A 12,289-nucleotide genomic window follows, 5' to 3' on the forward strand; every position below is an offset into this window, starting at 1 on the left:
ACAAAAAAAAATTGGTGGGTGTGTTCTTGTGAGGTCTGGCTTTTCCTTCCTGAATCCTGATATGTCTATCATCTAATTTGTGAGTAAATTTAGAGATGGAGGAGGGTAGGCTAGGAATCACCTGGTGATCATTGCAGACTAAAATGGTTTATAAAACCCAAATGAAAAGGGGACAAGGTGGGTTTCGGGTCAAGGATGCTTTCTTGGACCTCAGCTTAGGGAATTTACCCCCCAGGAAAGCGTTTGGACCTTTAATTGAAGTGATCTATATCTTCTCCATCTTCTTTTTCTTCTTCACTTGGGTGATCGGTGTTTACTTGTATACACATTTCAAGGTCAAAAGACAACACCATTTTATGTTGTTTAAACCTGTCGTTCCCTTGAGACGAAGCTCATAGCTAAAGCTTCTTTTTATGGTCTTTGGTATTTTGGGGAAATTAAAGAAGGGTTCCCCCGTATGATCCAATTTGATATTTTAGACTTTTAGATTGATTTCATTATTATTATTTATTTTAGAGTTGTGCTGGTTCATATATTCCGTTAGGAAAGTTGCTCTGGGTCAGGGTCTATCTCTCTCCTCCCCTAGTAGAGGGCAGAGATGTCATTTCACAGGGGAGGATACATATGGATCACAAGATCGCTGGTGTAGGCCATGCTCTTAGAAAGAAAATATTTCTCAGTTCTGTTATTACGTATTGGGAAAAAGTTCTCTGAACTGCCAGGATAGGTTACGTTAAGAATCTTGTGATAATCATGAAGTTTGTGATAAGAAGGAGCAAGATTTCTATACAAAGCATCTATATAATACTGTATGTGTTTAATAGGATGGACAGAAATAGTACTTTCTAAAAATTTGGTGGAAAAAACGTGTATAACAATAATACTGTATGTGTTTAATACGGTTCCTTTATAAAAAAACTGGGAATAAAAATACAAGCATATATTCACAATGCAATATGTATATCCATCAATAAAAAACAGAATTTCACGACATGGCGGTTATAAAAAAAAGGGCATACCCAATGCATGAGGCTCCCACCACTGCGGAATCTGGGGAGGGTCTTAACGTAAGCAGCCTCACCCTTGGTTCGTAGAGAGACCGTTTCCAAAGACTCGAACCCGTAATCACTTGGTCACAATGGAACAACTTAACTATTGCACCAAATTATAAATTCTTCCAATTGAGACTAGCTTAGTAACATTGCTGAGCTTGAGCGGTGGAAAAGACGATTTATTATCCAAGCTTAAAGAAGGATAAAGTAGGAATTTACACACAAATAAATTCCAAAAAAATTTTAAAGTACGGCCCAAGGTAGATGCTTGATTAGATTTTCTTTTTTTTTAATGAAATTAATAATGGGACCCATTCCCTTGAAACATGTCAGGTAAATAACGTAAGTGAAGTGTCTGTCCAGATTTCCCTCTCTCGCTGTTTGAGTTTGTATTTTGAGGGTTATTTTGGTGAGATTCAAAAGTAAAGGTATGGATGGAGACATCAACGGTTGAGCTCGAGTTAAGCATTTCCAACTTTAGCTTAAGCCTTTCCAACATTGCTCATATCATCATATGTGAGTATGTGACTAGAATCTAGAGGAGGACTTGGCAGAATGCATGTTATACCATTAAATTCTAGAGATGCAAATGGATAGTAGAAAATTCGTATTCAATTTGTGTTCGTATCTTTTTAGAAAAATTTGTATTCGAAAAATTGGCTTTCGATTTTTTTTTGAATTTATTCAAAAACTAATCGAATGTGGATATCATTTCATTTTCGTGCCAGATATTATTTGATCCGTTTATGTCCAGTTATACAAATATGAGTACATAAATATTTTATAATATTAAGTACCCTTATCAATTCATGGTATATTGCAATTATTTAAATGGAAAAATATTCATGAGGGCATCTATATAATTTCATATATGATACTTCAACATCAAGCCTAGACCCTAGTGGGGTAGAGGATTTTCAGCCTTTCACTTTTTCGTCTTCTCCCATTCTTCACGTGCTCAACATAGACAATGACCACAGTGCCACTCTCTCCATACTCACGATTCCAATTTTTTTGTCTTCACTAGGATATAAATGAAAAGTAAAAAATCCATATTCAATTCAAGTTCATATTCGTTTAGGGAAATTCATATTAAAAAAAATCAATTTCTAAAAATTATCAGAATTTATCGAAAGCCAATTAGATGCAGGTATGGAGAGTGTTATATTTGATTTGAATTCAATCAATTTACATCTCTACTAAATTTCCATAAAATTATTTCAATTAAATGTAGAAAATTTATCTTCAACCATGGAAAAGAGAGTCAAAGTTCATAAATTTCTCTAGTTCCTTAAATGTACGTAGTTCCACAGTCGTCCCATTCAATCCCAATAAAGACAGGGAACCTCTCCAACTTTATAGAAATTAGATCCATCAAATTTTCAAATTTCACTCACTTTGATGACCCAAGATGACCCAAGATCCAAAATCTCCAAATTCTCATGGGTAAGGAGTTGGGTTGAAAACGAGAAATTTGAAAACGAATGACCCAACTATTGTTTAATCTGGTAAAAGAACTTTGGTCAATGGAAATACATATGCTTATAAAAGAAGTCAATAAATAGAGTTCCCATGTTTGACCAGATAAAAAAAGAAAGAAAAGAATGGGTCAACAATTGACCCGTCCAACTATGATTACAATCTCAGTCTTACACCCACGGTTCAAAGCAAATGGGTCAAGTGGCGTGTGGAGTGGGATGGGGTCTTTCCTCGTCAGTTACTCCTCCATTCCACGTGTGTCAAAATAACGGTAGGTGAGAAGTAGTAGACCTGCCTATTTCGAATGAGCCACGTAGGCGTGGTCCAACTTGGTTTATTTTGACAACAAAATCCTTTGGATCAGAAAAGTCTTCTTTCTTTCTTTTTTTCTTTCTTTCTCTCTCTCTCAAAAGATAAGAGAACCCTTAAACAAAAAAAAAAGGGCGAAAAGGGGGATCATTGTTACCAACAATTCTGACACCCTTCAATTTCCTACAATCCCTCACATGGGAGGGAAATGATCACTTACCCATTGCCTTGGGAAATGTATCCATGCAGTGGGTAAGTGGTCATTTCAGCTCTCATGTGAGGCATTGTAGGGGAATTGAAAGGTGTTGAAATTGTAAGAGATAAAAATTTGGGAAAAGGTCCTAATTGGGTTGGGCACTTAGGCCTAAGTCTTGATTCGAACCTAAGAAGGTTGCCAATTGTGTAGTCTCTGCACCAGCACATGATCAATGGGATTTGTGTTCGTAGGCATCCAATAGGGATGGACTCACAGGAGCAAATTGGTCATTTCACTCTCCTTGTATTAGGGTGCCGAGGCCACATGACATGTCAGTGATTCCCCCATCCTAATAATTAAGGGATTTTTGCCAATTTATGTGGCCCCTATATCAATATGGAGGTCAATGAGAGTGCACGTTGAAACATAAGGCAAGTGGGGGTGTTGTCATTTCACCTTTCTCCAGTCAAGGCACAAGTGCCGTGACCACGAAACTTGGCACTTGGCAGCCTTCTCTTTCTCATAATTTTAAGGATGATTGTTCACTATGGGAAGAACATGACTCATGCATGCCCGCACACTCCCATTGGTTGGGATGCTAACGCAAGGACCACGCTCCCCGACAGACTCCTTTTAAAATAATTTTAAATGAAAAACATGATCGAAAGAATTAGATGGACGGATTCATTCTTTAATTCACACACGGTTTTCACATTCAGACTAAATCCGCCGGCTGCCGACTCAGCACTTCCCAAGTATACCATTGGGCAATCACCCAGCCAGCCTATCACATTTATTATATTGCTTTCGTAACTGAACCGAATAAACGAGTTATTTTATAAATTTGTAAGTTTACACTTACTACTAATAAAATAAAATAAAGACGCCGCCAACTCAGTCCTCTCACTCGGTAGGCTGTAACGAGCGACGACCACGTCTTCTCCTCTGATTCCCACCCATTATAAAAACCTCATTTCAGTCAATCTCTTCCCAGCAACTCCTAACCAAAATTTCTTCTTCAAACAAATCAAAAAGCTTAGGAGGTTTTCGTTCTGGTTTTGATTTTGATTTTGATTTTGATTTCGATCTTATGTTCTGTTGCGATTGGAGGAAGAACGACGGAATCAATACAAGAAGACGAGAGGAGCGAATCAGCATCAAAAGTGAACAACGATCATGCCAATCTCCAAAGGTACTTTATGGATACCAAAAGCAAAACCAATTGTGATTCGAGAAGTCTGGGCTGAGAATCTCGAGTCTGAGTTCGAATTAATCCGTGATGTAATCGACCGGTATCCATTCATCTCGATGGACACCGAGTTTCCCGGCGTCGTCTACCGCCCTTCTGAGGCTTTCTACAAACGTAAACCCTCCGATCACTACCTTATCCTCAAGAACAACGTTGACGTTTTGAATCTCATCCAGCTTGGTCTCACCTTCACTGATTCCGACGGAAATCTACCAGATCTCGGCACCGGAAACCGATACATCTGGGAATTTAACTTTCGGGACTTCGATGTGACTCGGGATAAGCATGCCCCGGACTCGATCGAGCTCTTGAGACGGCAGGGTGTGGACTTTGAGAAGAACAGGGAGAAGGGGATTGACTCGTCGAAATTCGCTGAGTTGGTGATGTCATCTGGACTCGTCTGCAACGATTTAGTGAGTTGGGTGACCTTTCACAGTGCTTACGATTTTGGGTATTTGGTGAAGATTTTGACGAGACGGTGCTTACCGGATGAGATTGAAGAGTTTCTGAGTCTGCTTAGGGTGTTTTTCGGGTCTAGGGTTTACGATGTGAAGCATCTAATGAGGTTCTGCAATAGCTTGTATGGAGGGTTGGACCGGGTTGCCAAGACCCTTCATGTGGATCGGGCGGTTGGGAAGTGCCACCAGGCCGGTTCCGATAGCTTGCTGACGTGGCATGCTTTCCAGAAAATGATAGAGAGGTACTTTGACGATGATGCCCCTGAGAAGCATGCCGGTGTTCTTTATGGACTAGAGGTTTTCTGATATGGTTTCCATTGTATAGAGCTCTGGCTAAATTTATTATATTAGAAATAATTTATTATTCTTTCTATTTTAATCCTTAGCCTTGGATGATTCTTTACCAAATTGAATCAAACCGATGATTACAATCGAACTGAACCATTTAATAAACAGTTTAAAGACCATTTATGAACCTATTACCTCTTCCTTCCGCCATCATCTCACAGAGTTCCAGAAGCACAAAATCAAGGCTGAAACCGTTTATGAACATATTACCTAAAGCAAGTGACAAAATTGAGACCGAAAACCATTTACAAACTGGAAAATCGAAAACAATAAATGGTTTTGATTTTACAACTTGAAATCATTTAATAAATGATTTGATTTCAGTTTTACTTACTATACACTGAATCAAATCAAATCGTTTAAATTGGTACTGCACGCCTAACACCCTTAGTTGTTTCTAAACCTTTCTAATAAAAAATTTAATGTCCATAATAGTTTTGACTTTTAAATAAAATCAAATCTAAAAGGGGAAAAAAAATTGAAGAATTTCTTACTAACCATAAGCAACCTCAATTCACGAATATGCCTAGGCAAGAGTAATTGTGGCTCATTTATTTGCCCCCACACCCCATAGATGGTGTGAGATTGGTTAATGTTATTGAAGAGAAACTACATTCGTTTGCAGGGGGAGTATAGGAGAACGAGTGTCACATGTAGTGGGGTGGAATATAAAAGAGAAAGTTAAGGAAATGGATACTCACTTTAGCATTTGTGGGTATCGTGACCTCCGAAGTGGGGTTGGTGTTTGCTTTGTGGGCGGGTCATGGTCTTTCTGGGTCCCTTTAGTGATGGGAGGTTTGGGATCATGCTATATACATATTAAAATGAATGCAGTCGCCACCTAGGATTCGAGCTTAGGACCCAATGAGGGTAGTCCTATCCAGGGTGAGTGGAAAGAGCTACATGATTTTATATGATCTGATCAAAGAGTTTGGGTAAGTGGTCAAGTTACAAGAGTGGGAAGGTGTTAACACTCTGTCTTGCCCTGTTAAACCGATCTTTCTACGTACTAAATGTTTGTGTTCAAACATTCTCCCATAATGATGAACTTCATACAAACATGTAAGGCTAACTTATATTTGATCATCATGCATCTAATGTGCAAAGAGAAATTAAACATGCTATTTCTACAAGTAAAAATTACTATTTACACTAAAAAAAAACTAATTCAATTGTCTACACTGTATTAGAAATAAAGAACAAAATAGAAATATATATCTGAAATCGAATCAAAGTACGACCTCGCAAGAGACTAACGGAAGTTACCTGACAGGGGTTTTAAAGGAAAAATACTTTTCCCACTCATTATTCCTAAATTGTGAGAGCCGGCAAAATTACTCTAGGGCATGGCTTGATCTTCTTAAAGGAAGAGATTTCTTGAAAAAAGGTTTGTGTAGAAGGGTGGAGATGGAACGACAACTGATATTTTTGGGGACGCTTGGGTGCCCTCTCTTCTAGTTGGGAAAATTTGTGGTCTTCCTTTAGATGGCATATCTAAGGTCTATATATGACCTTTTTTGTCATGAGAAGGGGCAATGGAATTTGCATATTTTATGTGATAATTTTTCCCCTTTAAAGAGAGAAGCAATTTTAAAATACCCTTTAATCTAAGTCATAGGGAAGATCATTTGGTATGGAATCCATCTAAATGTGGTGTTTTTTCTGTAAAGTCTGCATATTATCTTGCTAGATCAGTTTCTATATTTGCTTTTATCGGTAATGCTAATTCTTCGAATGTTTCGTTTTGGTCTGTCCTTTGGAAGCTTCCTTTGTTACCTAAATTGTTACATTTTTTTTGGAGGTGTTGCTCAAATCTTTTGGCTGTTAGGAAATGTGTATGTCATCACCAAATTGTATTAGATTCCTTTTGTCCTCTATGTGGTAAGAAAGATGAGACTATTGAACTTGTTTTATTCCTTTGCGAGTTTGCCTTTTAACTGTTGGTTTGCTTCTCCTTTCAGATTGAATTCGAGGAGTCTTCATGATAATTCAGTGAGGGGCTATCTTTATAATTTCTTAGAATGAAAAATTCAACGAAATTTTTTATTGGATCTGGGATCCTACCGTTTGAACTTATCCTTTAGAGTGTCCCTGCGTTAACCACGCTACTATATCTTAGCAATCCATCCAAACCTCTACTCTTATCCAATCATGTTCTTTTGCTCCTTTCAATCCTTGAAGCAGCTCTCATATCTCTGATTCCTATGGCCTCCCTACATAACCATTTTTCATCTATACAACAAGTAACTTAGGTTGTGTTTGGTATGCATTCTCGGAATAGATTCTGGGTCAAAAACGCATTCTAAAAGCCAAAAATTAAAGAAAATCTAGATTTCAGAATGCGTTCTAGATCCAAAATCTATTTTGAGAATGCATACCAAACACATCTTTAGAGTAAACCATTAAAATAGAAACCCATCCTACGCAACCTGTTTAATGATCAAAACTACCATCACAAAGAATGATATAAGATCCCCTCACTGATAACTTACGATAATCATCTATGCCAAACAAATTCCCATCTGAAATACTACTGCAAGTGTCTCTTAAGGGATAGAGTCAGAAATATGTCGGGGTTATTTCCACTCCCTATGAAATGACATATCTGACCACTTTCATGGGATAAGAGATCGAGATAGACACAGAAAGGTGCTAACATATGCTACACAGCTTGATAGAGAACTCAATCCAGCTTCAAAGGAACGCAGATCATTAGAATTGATCAAAATTGTTACACAAAAGGCCAATTTTACATTATCACTTGGAGTCTTGGAAGCTTGACAACCCCTAATTAATTAAGGTAGTTCTTGTACCCCTATCAAACAGCCCAGTGAATAAATTCTTTAATTAGTCGTATATTGGGGCTTCCATGTTCTTTCCACATCGATCGTTCCCTCCCTTAAAAGATAGTTACACAAGAGCAAATATTCTCCTTGTCCCTCTTTATGATTCTTCTCATCTTATCCTCTGCAAACACTATAACTACAAAAAAATTAATACAAGAATAATTATAAAATGATCCAACTACATAGCCCGCACCTCATAATTTAATTAATGGACTCAGACTTGATTATTATTTAAGTAATCGACCCAAACTTGATTAGTGGGGTCTAGATCCAGTACTTTCGTGATTCGTGTTGATGATCAATTGGCTATGAGTTTATGCATTCTCTCCTTGGAACTTGGAACAATTGTATATATATCTAATGGGAAAAAGAACTTATCCAAGAGTGTTGGCGGGAGTGTGGCCTACGCCAGCACTCCCATATGTCTATCTCTCTACTTCTTAAAAGAAGGGGGTAGAGCTGTCTTTTCATATGAGGAAGAGAGAGATAGACTCATGAGAGTGCTGACGTAGACCACACTCTCGGACAGAAAACTGCTTCCCATATCTAATAAACCTGAAGATGCATGAGGTTTATTAATAAATTTCATAATAAATTGGCCTAATTTGATATGATTTCTATTTCAATTTCATGGGGTGATTTTTATTTCTGAATTTGTTTGATTGTATTATTTTTGCACCTTATTTCAATGAAATTTCACTTAAAGTTTGAAATAGTTGAGAAACTCTTTCAATGTGGAAATTGAAATTGCTTTCACTTTTTTTTTTCTCTTTAATGAGCACATGGTTAATTTAATTGGTAAAACAGTAATTTCACATTAAAAATAAATCACTATCCTTCTTCTCCAGATGGTCTCACCATTCCCGCCACTACCACCACCACAACCACCATTCTCTCCCAAAGAAATATAAAAATTTTATTCACAAAAATTGAACTACCAAATGGATTTCTTATTCTTAAAATATTCATATCGATGCAACCAAACAATTTCAATTTCTTAACCCAAAACCCATTTGTTGACTATTTCATGAAAATCAATCCGAAATTGAAATAGAAATCATACCAAAATGAATGTTTGGCTTAGCTTTTTTTACTCAGAATCTCAACTTATTTTGATGGGATTTTGAAGCTGAATCCTCAGAACCTTGAGTTTCCTTTATTGTAAAAGCAAGTGCATTAGTGTGATAAGACTCCATTATTAGATGTTCTTGAAACATGCTTATTTCTTTAGTATGTTTTTTTTTTAGGTTCATAAGGGAATAAGCTTTAGGCTTCCACATTGATAGATTCCCAGCCGACACCACGATCTGTCCACTGCAAGAGATGTCGATTAGTAAATTAACCACTGAATAATTCATGATTAAGACATAGAAGTTCTTATATAAAATCATGTTGACTTCTGGAACAAACAGCAGCAAGGAAGGAAGGATATATGTGAGATTCTGTGGACATGCTTAATTACTTAACAAACAGCATATAAAACCTTCTTATTCCTTGTCGATTTTGTGCTTCTTTTTAATTTTAATTAATTAACCATTATTAGTTGTTAACAAACTCATCTTCTACTTACAATTCTCATGTTTATTAAGTTAAATCTAGCATTATAAAATATGCCCAAATCCAAACACGAATTTTGTATTACAACAGTATCTGGCTCTCCTTGAATACATGGCCGGCCCCCTTTTACAGTTTTTACTACAATAACTAGAGGTGAAGCTGAGGCCAGACTGGGCCGGTTTTTTTTTTAAAACCCTAACCTAACCTTGAGTCGTCTTAACTCAGTTCTAGTCCAACCCAGTCCTGAGGTTGGACTGAGATATCTAAGCCAAGTCCCAATCTTGTCAGGCTCAGTCTTGTCCAGCCCGACCCTGATTGATCCTGATCATGCTGAACTGGGGGGGGGGGGGGGGTTGGGCCTGATTGATCCTAACTATGTCGGGGTCGGGCTAACCCTAATTGACCCTGATTGACCCTGTTTTTCTTGTCATTTATGTCCTTATATGCACTGAATGAAAAACAAAGAAAAAAAAAAGTATCATCAATATCAATGGCGGGTGCATGAGGCATTGGGTACATCTTTTTTTTTTTTTCCTTCATCAACATCAATCATTCTTAAAAATAATCATAAACACTTAAACACTTAAATGTAATATACAATAATTAATATGAGAAAAAGAATGCTACCTGGTCGCATGGCACTTGCGCTTTCACACAAGTGCGGATGAAATTACTACCCCACCCTTCATGAAATCTAATATCCCACCCATGTTGATGCTTCTGTGCACACTCTCGTTGGCCCTCACCTTGGTGTAAGGATTACATGACCAGACAGCGTTCTCTTGCCCAATTAATATATAATTAGGTTGGCTGGGCCGGGCTCAACCTGAGGCTTCAGCTCAGGCCCAGTCAGCCCGCTTTCAAGCTTGAAAATAACATCCCAAGCCCTGTCCGGGCTCAGGGTGGGCTTGGGCAGGCCTCTGATTCACAGTCAAAAACTTACACCCCTAACAATAAACATCTTTTAAAGAGGAAATTGATACTCTGGATAGGCCAAAGCTGAAGCCGGTCTACTTTGATCGATTTTCAACCCGGTTAGTGAAGATTAAAAATAAAAATTTCAAAAAATAATACCAAACTCAATCCATTTAACGTATGCTTAATTGCTTATAAAAGAAGGGAGAAAGAATGGAAAAGAAAGTTATCTAATCAAATCAAATAAAGAAGAGAGTTCCCATCCTCCTCTCATGGCTTTATCCTTACCTCATTAAATACATGGGGAACTGCGTGACATACCAAACGGTCCCTCCTTTAAATACTTCACGATTTTCACCTCCATGTGCTATTTCTTTTCTTCTTTTTAAAAACAATTTATTTTCCTTAAATTCTCAAAAATTTATAATTCTTTTCAAATATAATGATCTTAAAATGAAACTTGTTCTCCTAACTAATGGTCAAAAGCTATTACATAAGAGTGAAACTAACCATTAAGAGACAAGATCCAAACCAGCAACACCCACAAGATACAAAATGAAAAGCTATTAAAAATTTTCATATTTGGTGTTTGTATATATATATATGACAAAAGAATGCATTTAAAAAAAAAAAAAATGATTTTTAAAATCAAGAATGGGAGTTAGTAGTACATAAATTATTCAAAGAGGGCATTGAATAACATTGAATTCTACAATCCAGCAAATTAAATACAAACACAAGAAACCCCACCTGACCTTCTTTTCTTTACTTCTCATCTTCCCCTTATTCTCTCATCTCTCCTTTAAAATCCTCTCCTGTAACTCCTCTGACCTCCATTAATGCCACTGCAAAGCATAACCCATTCACAAGTCTAAAGAGAAAAGAAGACCCATTTAAGGCCTCAGAGTTAGAAACCCATTCACAAGCAAAAGATGAAGGTCTTGCCATGGTCTTCTTCTTCTTCTTCATGGCCATGGCCTTCTTGTAAGCAGCCCAAGACTTTGTCTTTCAGAGCAGATGATAACATGTTCAAGACAGTTAACTCGGTCTACATAGATGCAGGAGAAGTGGTGACAACACCGGAGTCATGGTTCACTAACTCATCCGAGTCAGCGAGTTTCTCAACAGTTTCAGAAGAGTCAGGAGGGGAATGGGTAGAGACTATGATTCGTGGGTTAAGATCTGAGAGGCTTTTTTTTGAGCCTGGAGGAGAATCTAATTCGATATTAGAGGAAGCTAATAAGGTTGGTGGAGGGTTTCCATTCAAGGAGAGTTTAGTGTTGGCAATGGATTCTAAAGATCCATATGTGGATTTTAGAACATCAATGGAGGAGATGGTGGAAGCTCATGGACTGAAAGATTGGGAGTGTTTGGAAGAATTGCTTAGTTGGTATTTAAGGGTGAATGGTAAGAAGGCTCATGGTTTTATTGTTGGGGCATTTGTTGATTTGCTTGTTGGGTTAGCTGCTGCTGATCTTGATGTTGATGCTTCTTCTTCTTCACCTTCTTCTCCTTCTTGTTCTTCATTAAGAGTTGAAGAAGAGATTGAGGAGGAAGATCATAATCCTTCAAGTTCAGAGATTTCATTTTGAATATTAAACTTCAATATATCATTTTGTGTATATTATTTTGCTTCTATAAATGAATGGTCAAAATTTTAATGACTAGATTCTCTCTCTCTCTCTCCCCCTGCCCTCTGATAGTTCAAAAAACTGCTTGCGATTTAATGCATAGGTTTTTATTGGTAGAAATTTAATGCGTATGTTACTGTAACGTAAGTTGTCCCCCGAAAAAAAAAAAAAAAAAAAAACAAAGATTAAGGCAGCGTTTGGTATGCATTCTAGGTTGAATTCACATTCACAATCTAAGTTTCCCTCCAC

General features: G+C 37.3%; 2 protein-coding genes across 2 annotated transcripts; both read left to right on the plus strand.

Moving 5' to 3' along the window:
• The first annotated feature begins 4,089 nt into the window (after window positions 1–4,089).
• On the plus strand, window positions 4,090–5,120 carry LOC122667848 (probable CCR4-associated factor 1 homolog 11). The gene is made up of 2 exons (XM_043864297.1): window positions 4,090–4,167; window positions 4,198–5,120. The coding sequence occupies exon 2, from the start codon at window positions 4,213–4,215 to the stop codon at window positions 5,047–5,049; it is 837 nt and encodes a 278-aa protein (XP_043720232.1). The 5' UTR covers window positions 4,090–4,167; window positions 4,198–4,212; the 3' UTR covers window positions 5,050–5,120.
• Window positions 5,121–11,302: 6,182 nt separating this feature from the next.
• LOC122642207 (transcription repressor OFP13-like) lies at window positions 11,303–12,017 on the plus strand. Its single transcript, XM_043835642.1, has one exon. The coding sequence runs from the start codon at window positions 11,342–11,344 to the stop codon at window positions 11,999–12,001; it is 660 nt and encodes a 219-aa protein (XP_043691577.1). The 5' UTR covers window positions 11,303–11,341; the 3' UTR covers window positions 12,002–12,017.
• The last annotated feature ends 272 nt before the right edge of the window (window positions 12,018–12,289 follow it).

Source organism: Telopea speciosissima, chromosome 1, assembly GCF_018873765.1.
Source record: "Telopea speciosissima isolate NSW1024214 ecotype Mountain lineage chromosome 1, Tspe_v1, whole genome shotgun sequence".
NCBI lineage: Eukaryota > Viridiplantae > Streptophyta > Magnoliopsida > Proteales > Proteaceae > Telopea > Telopea speciosissima.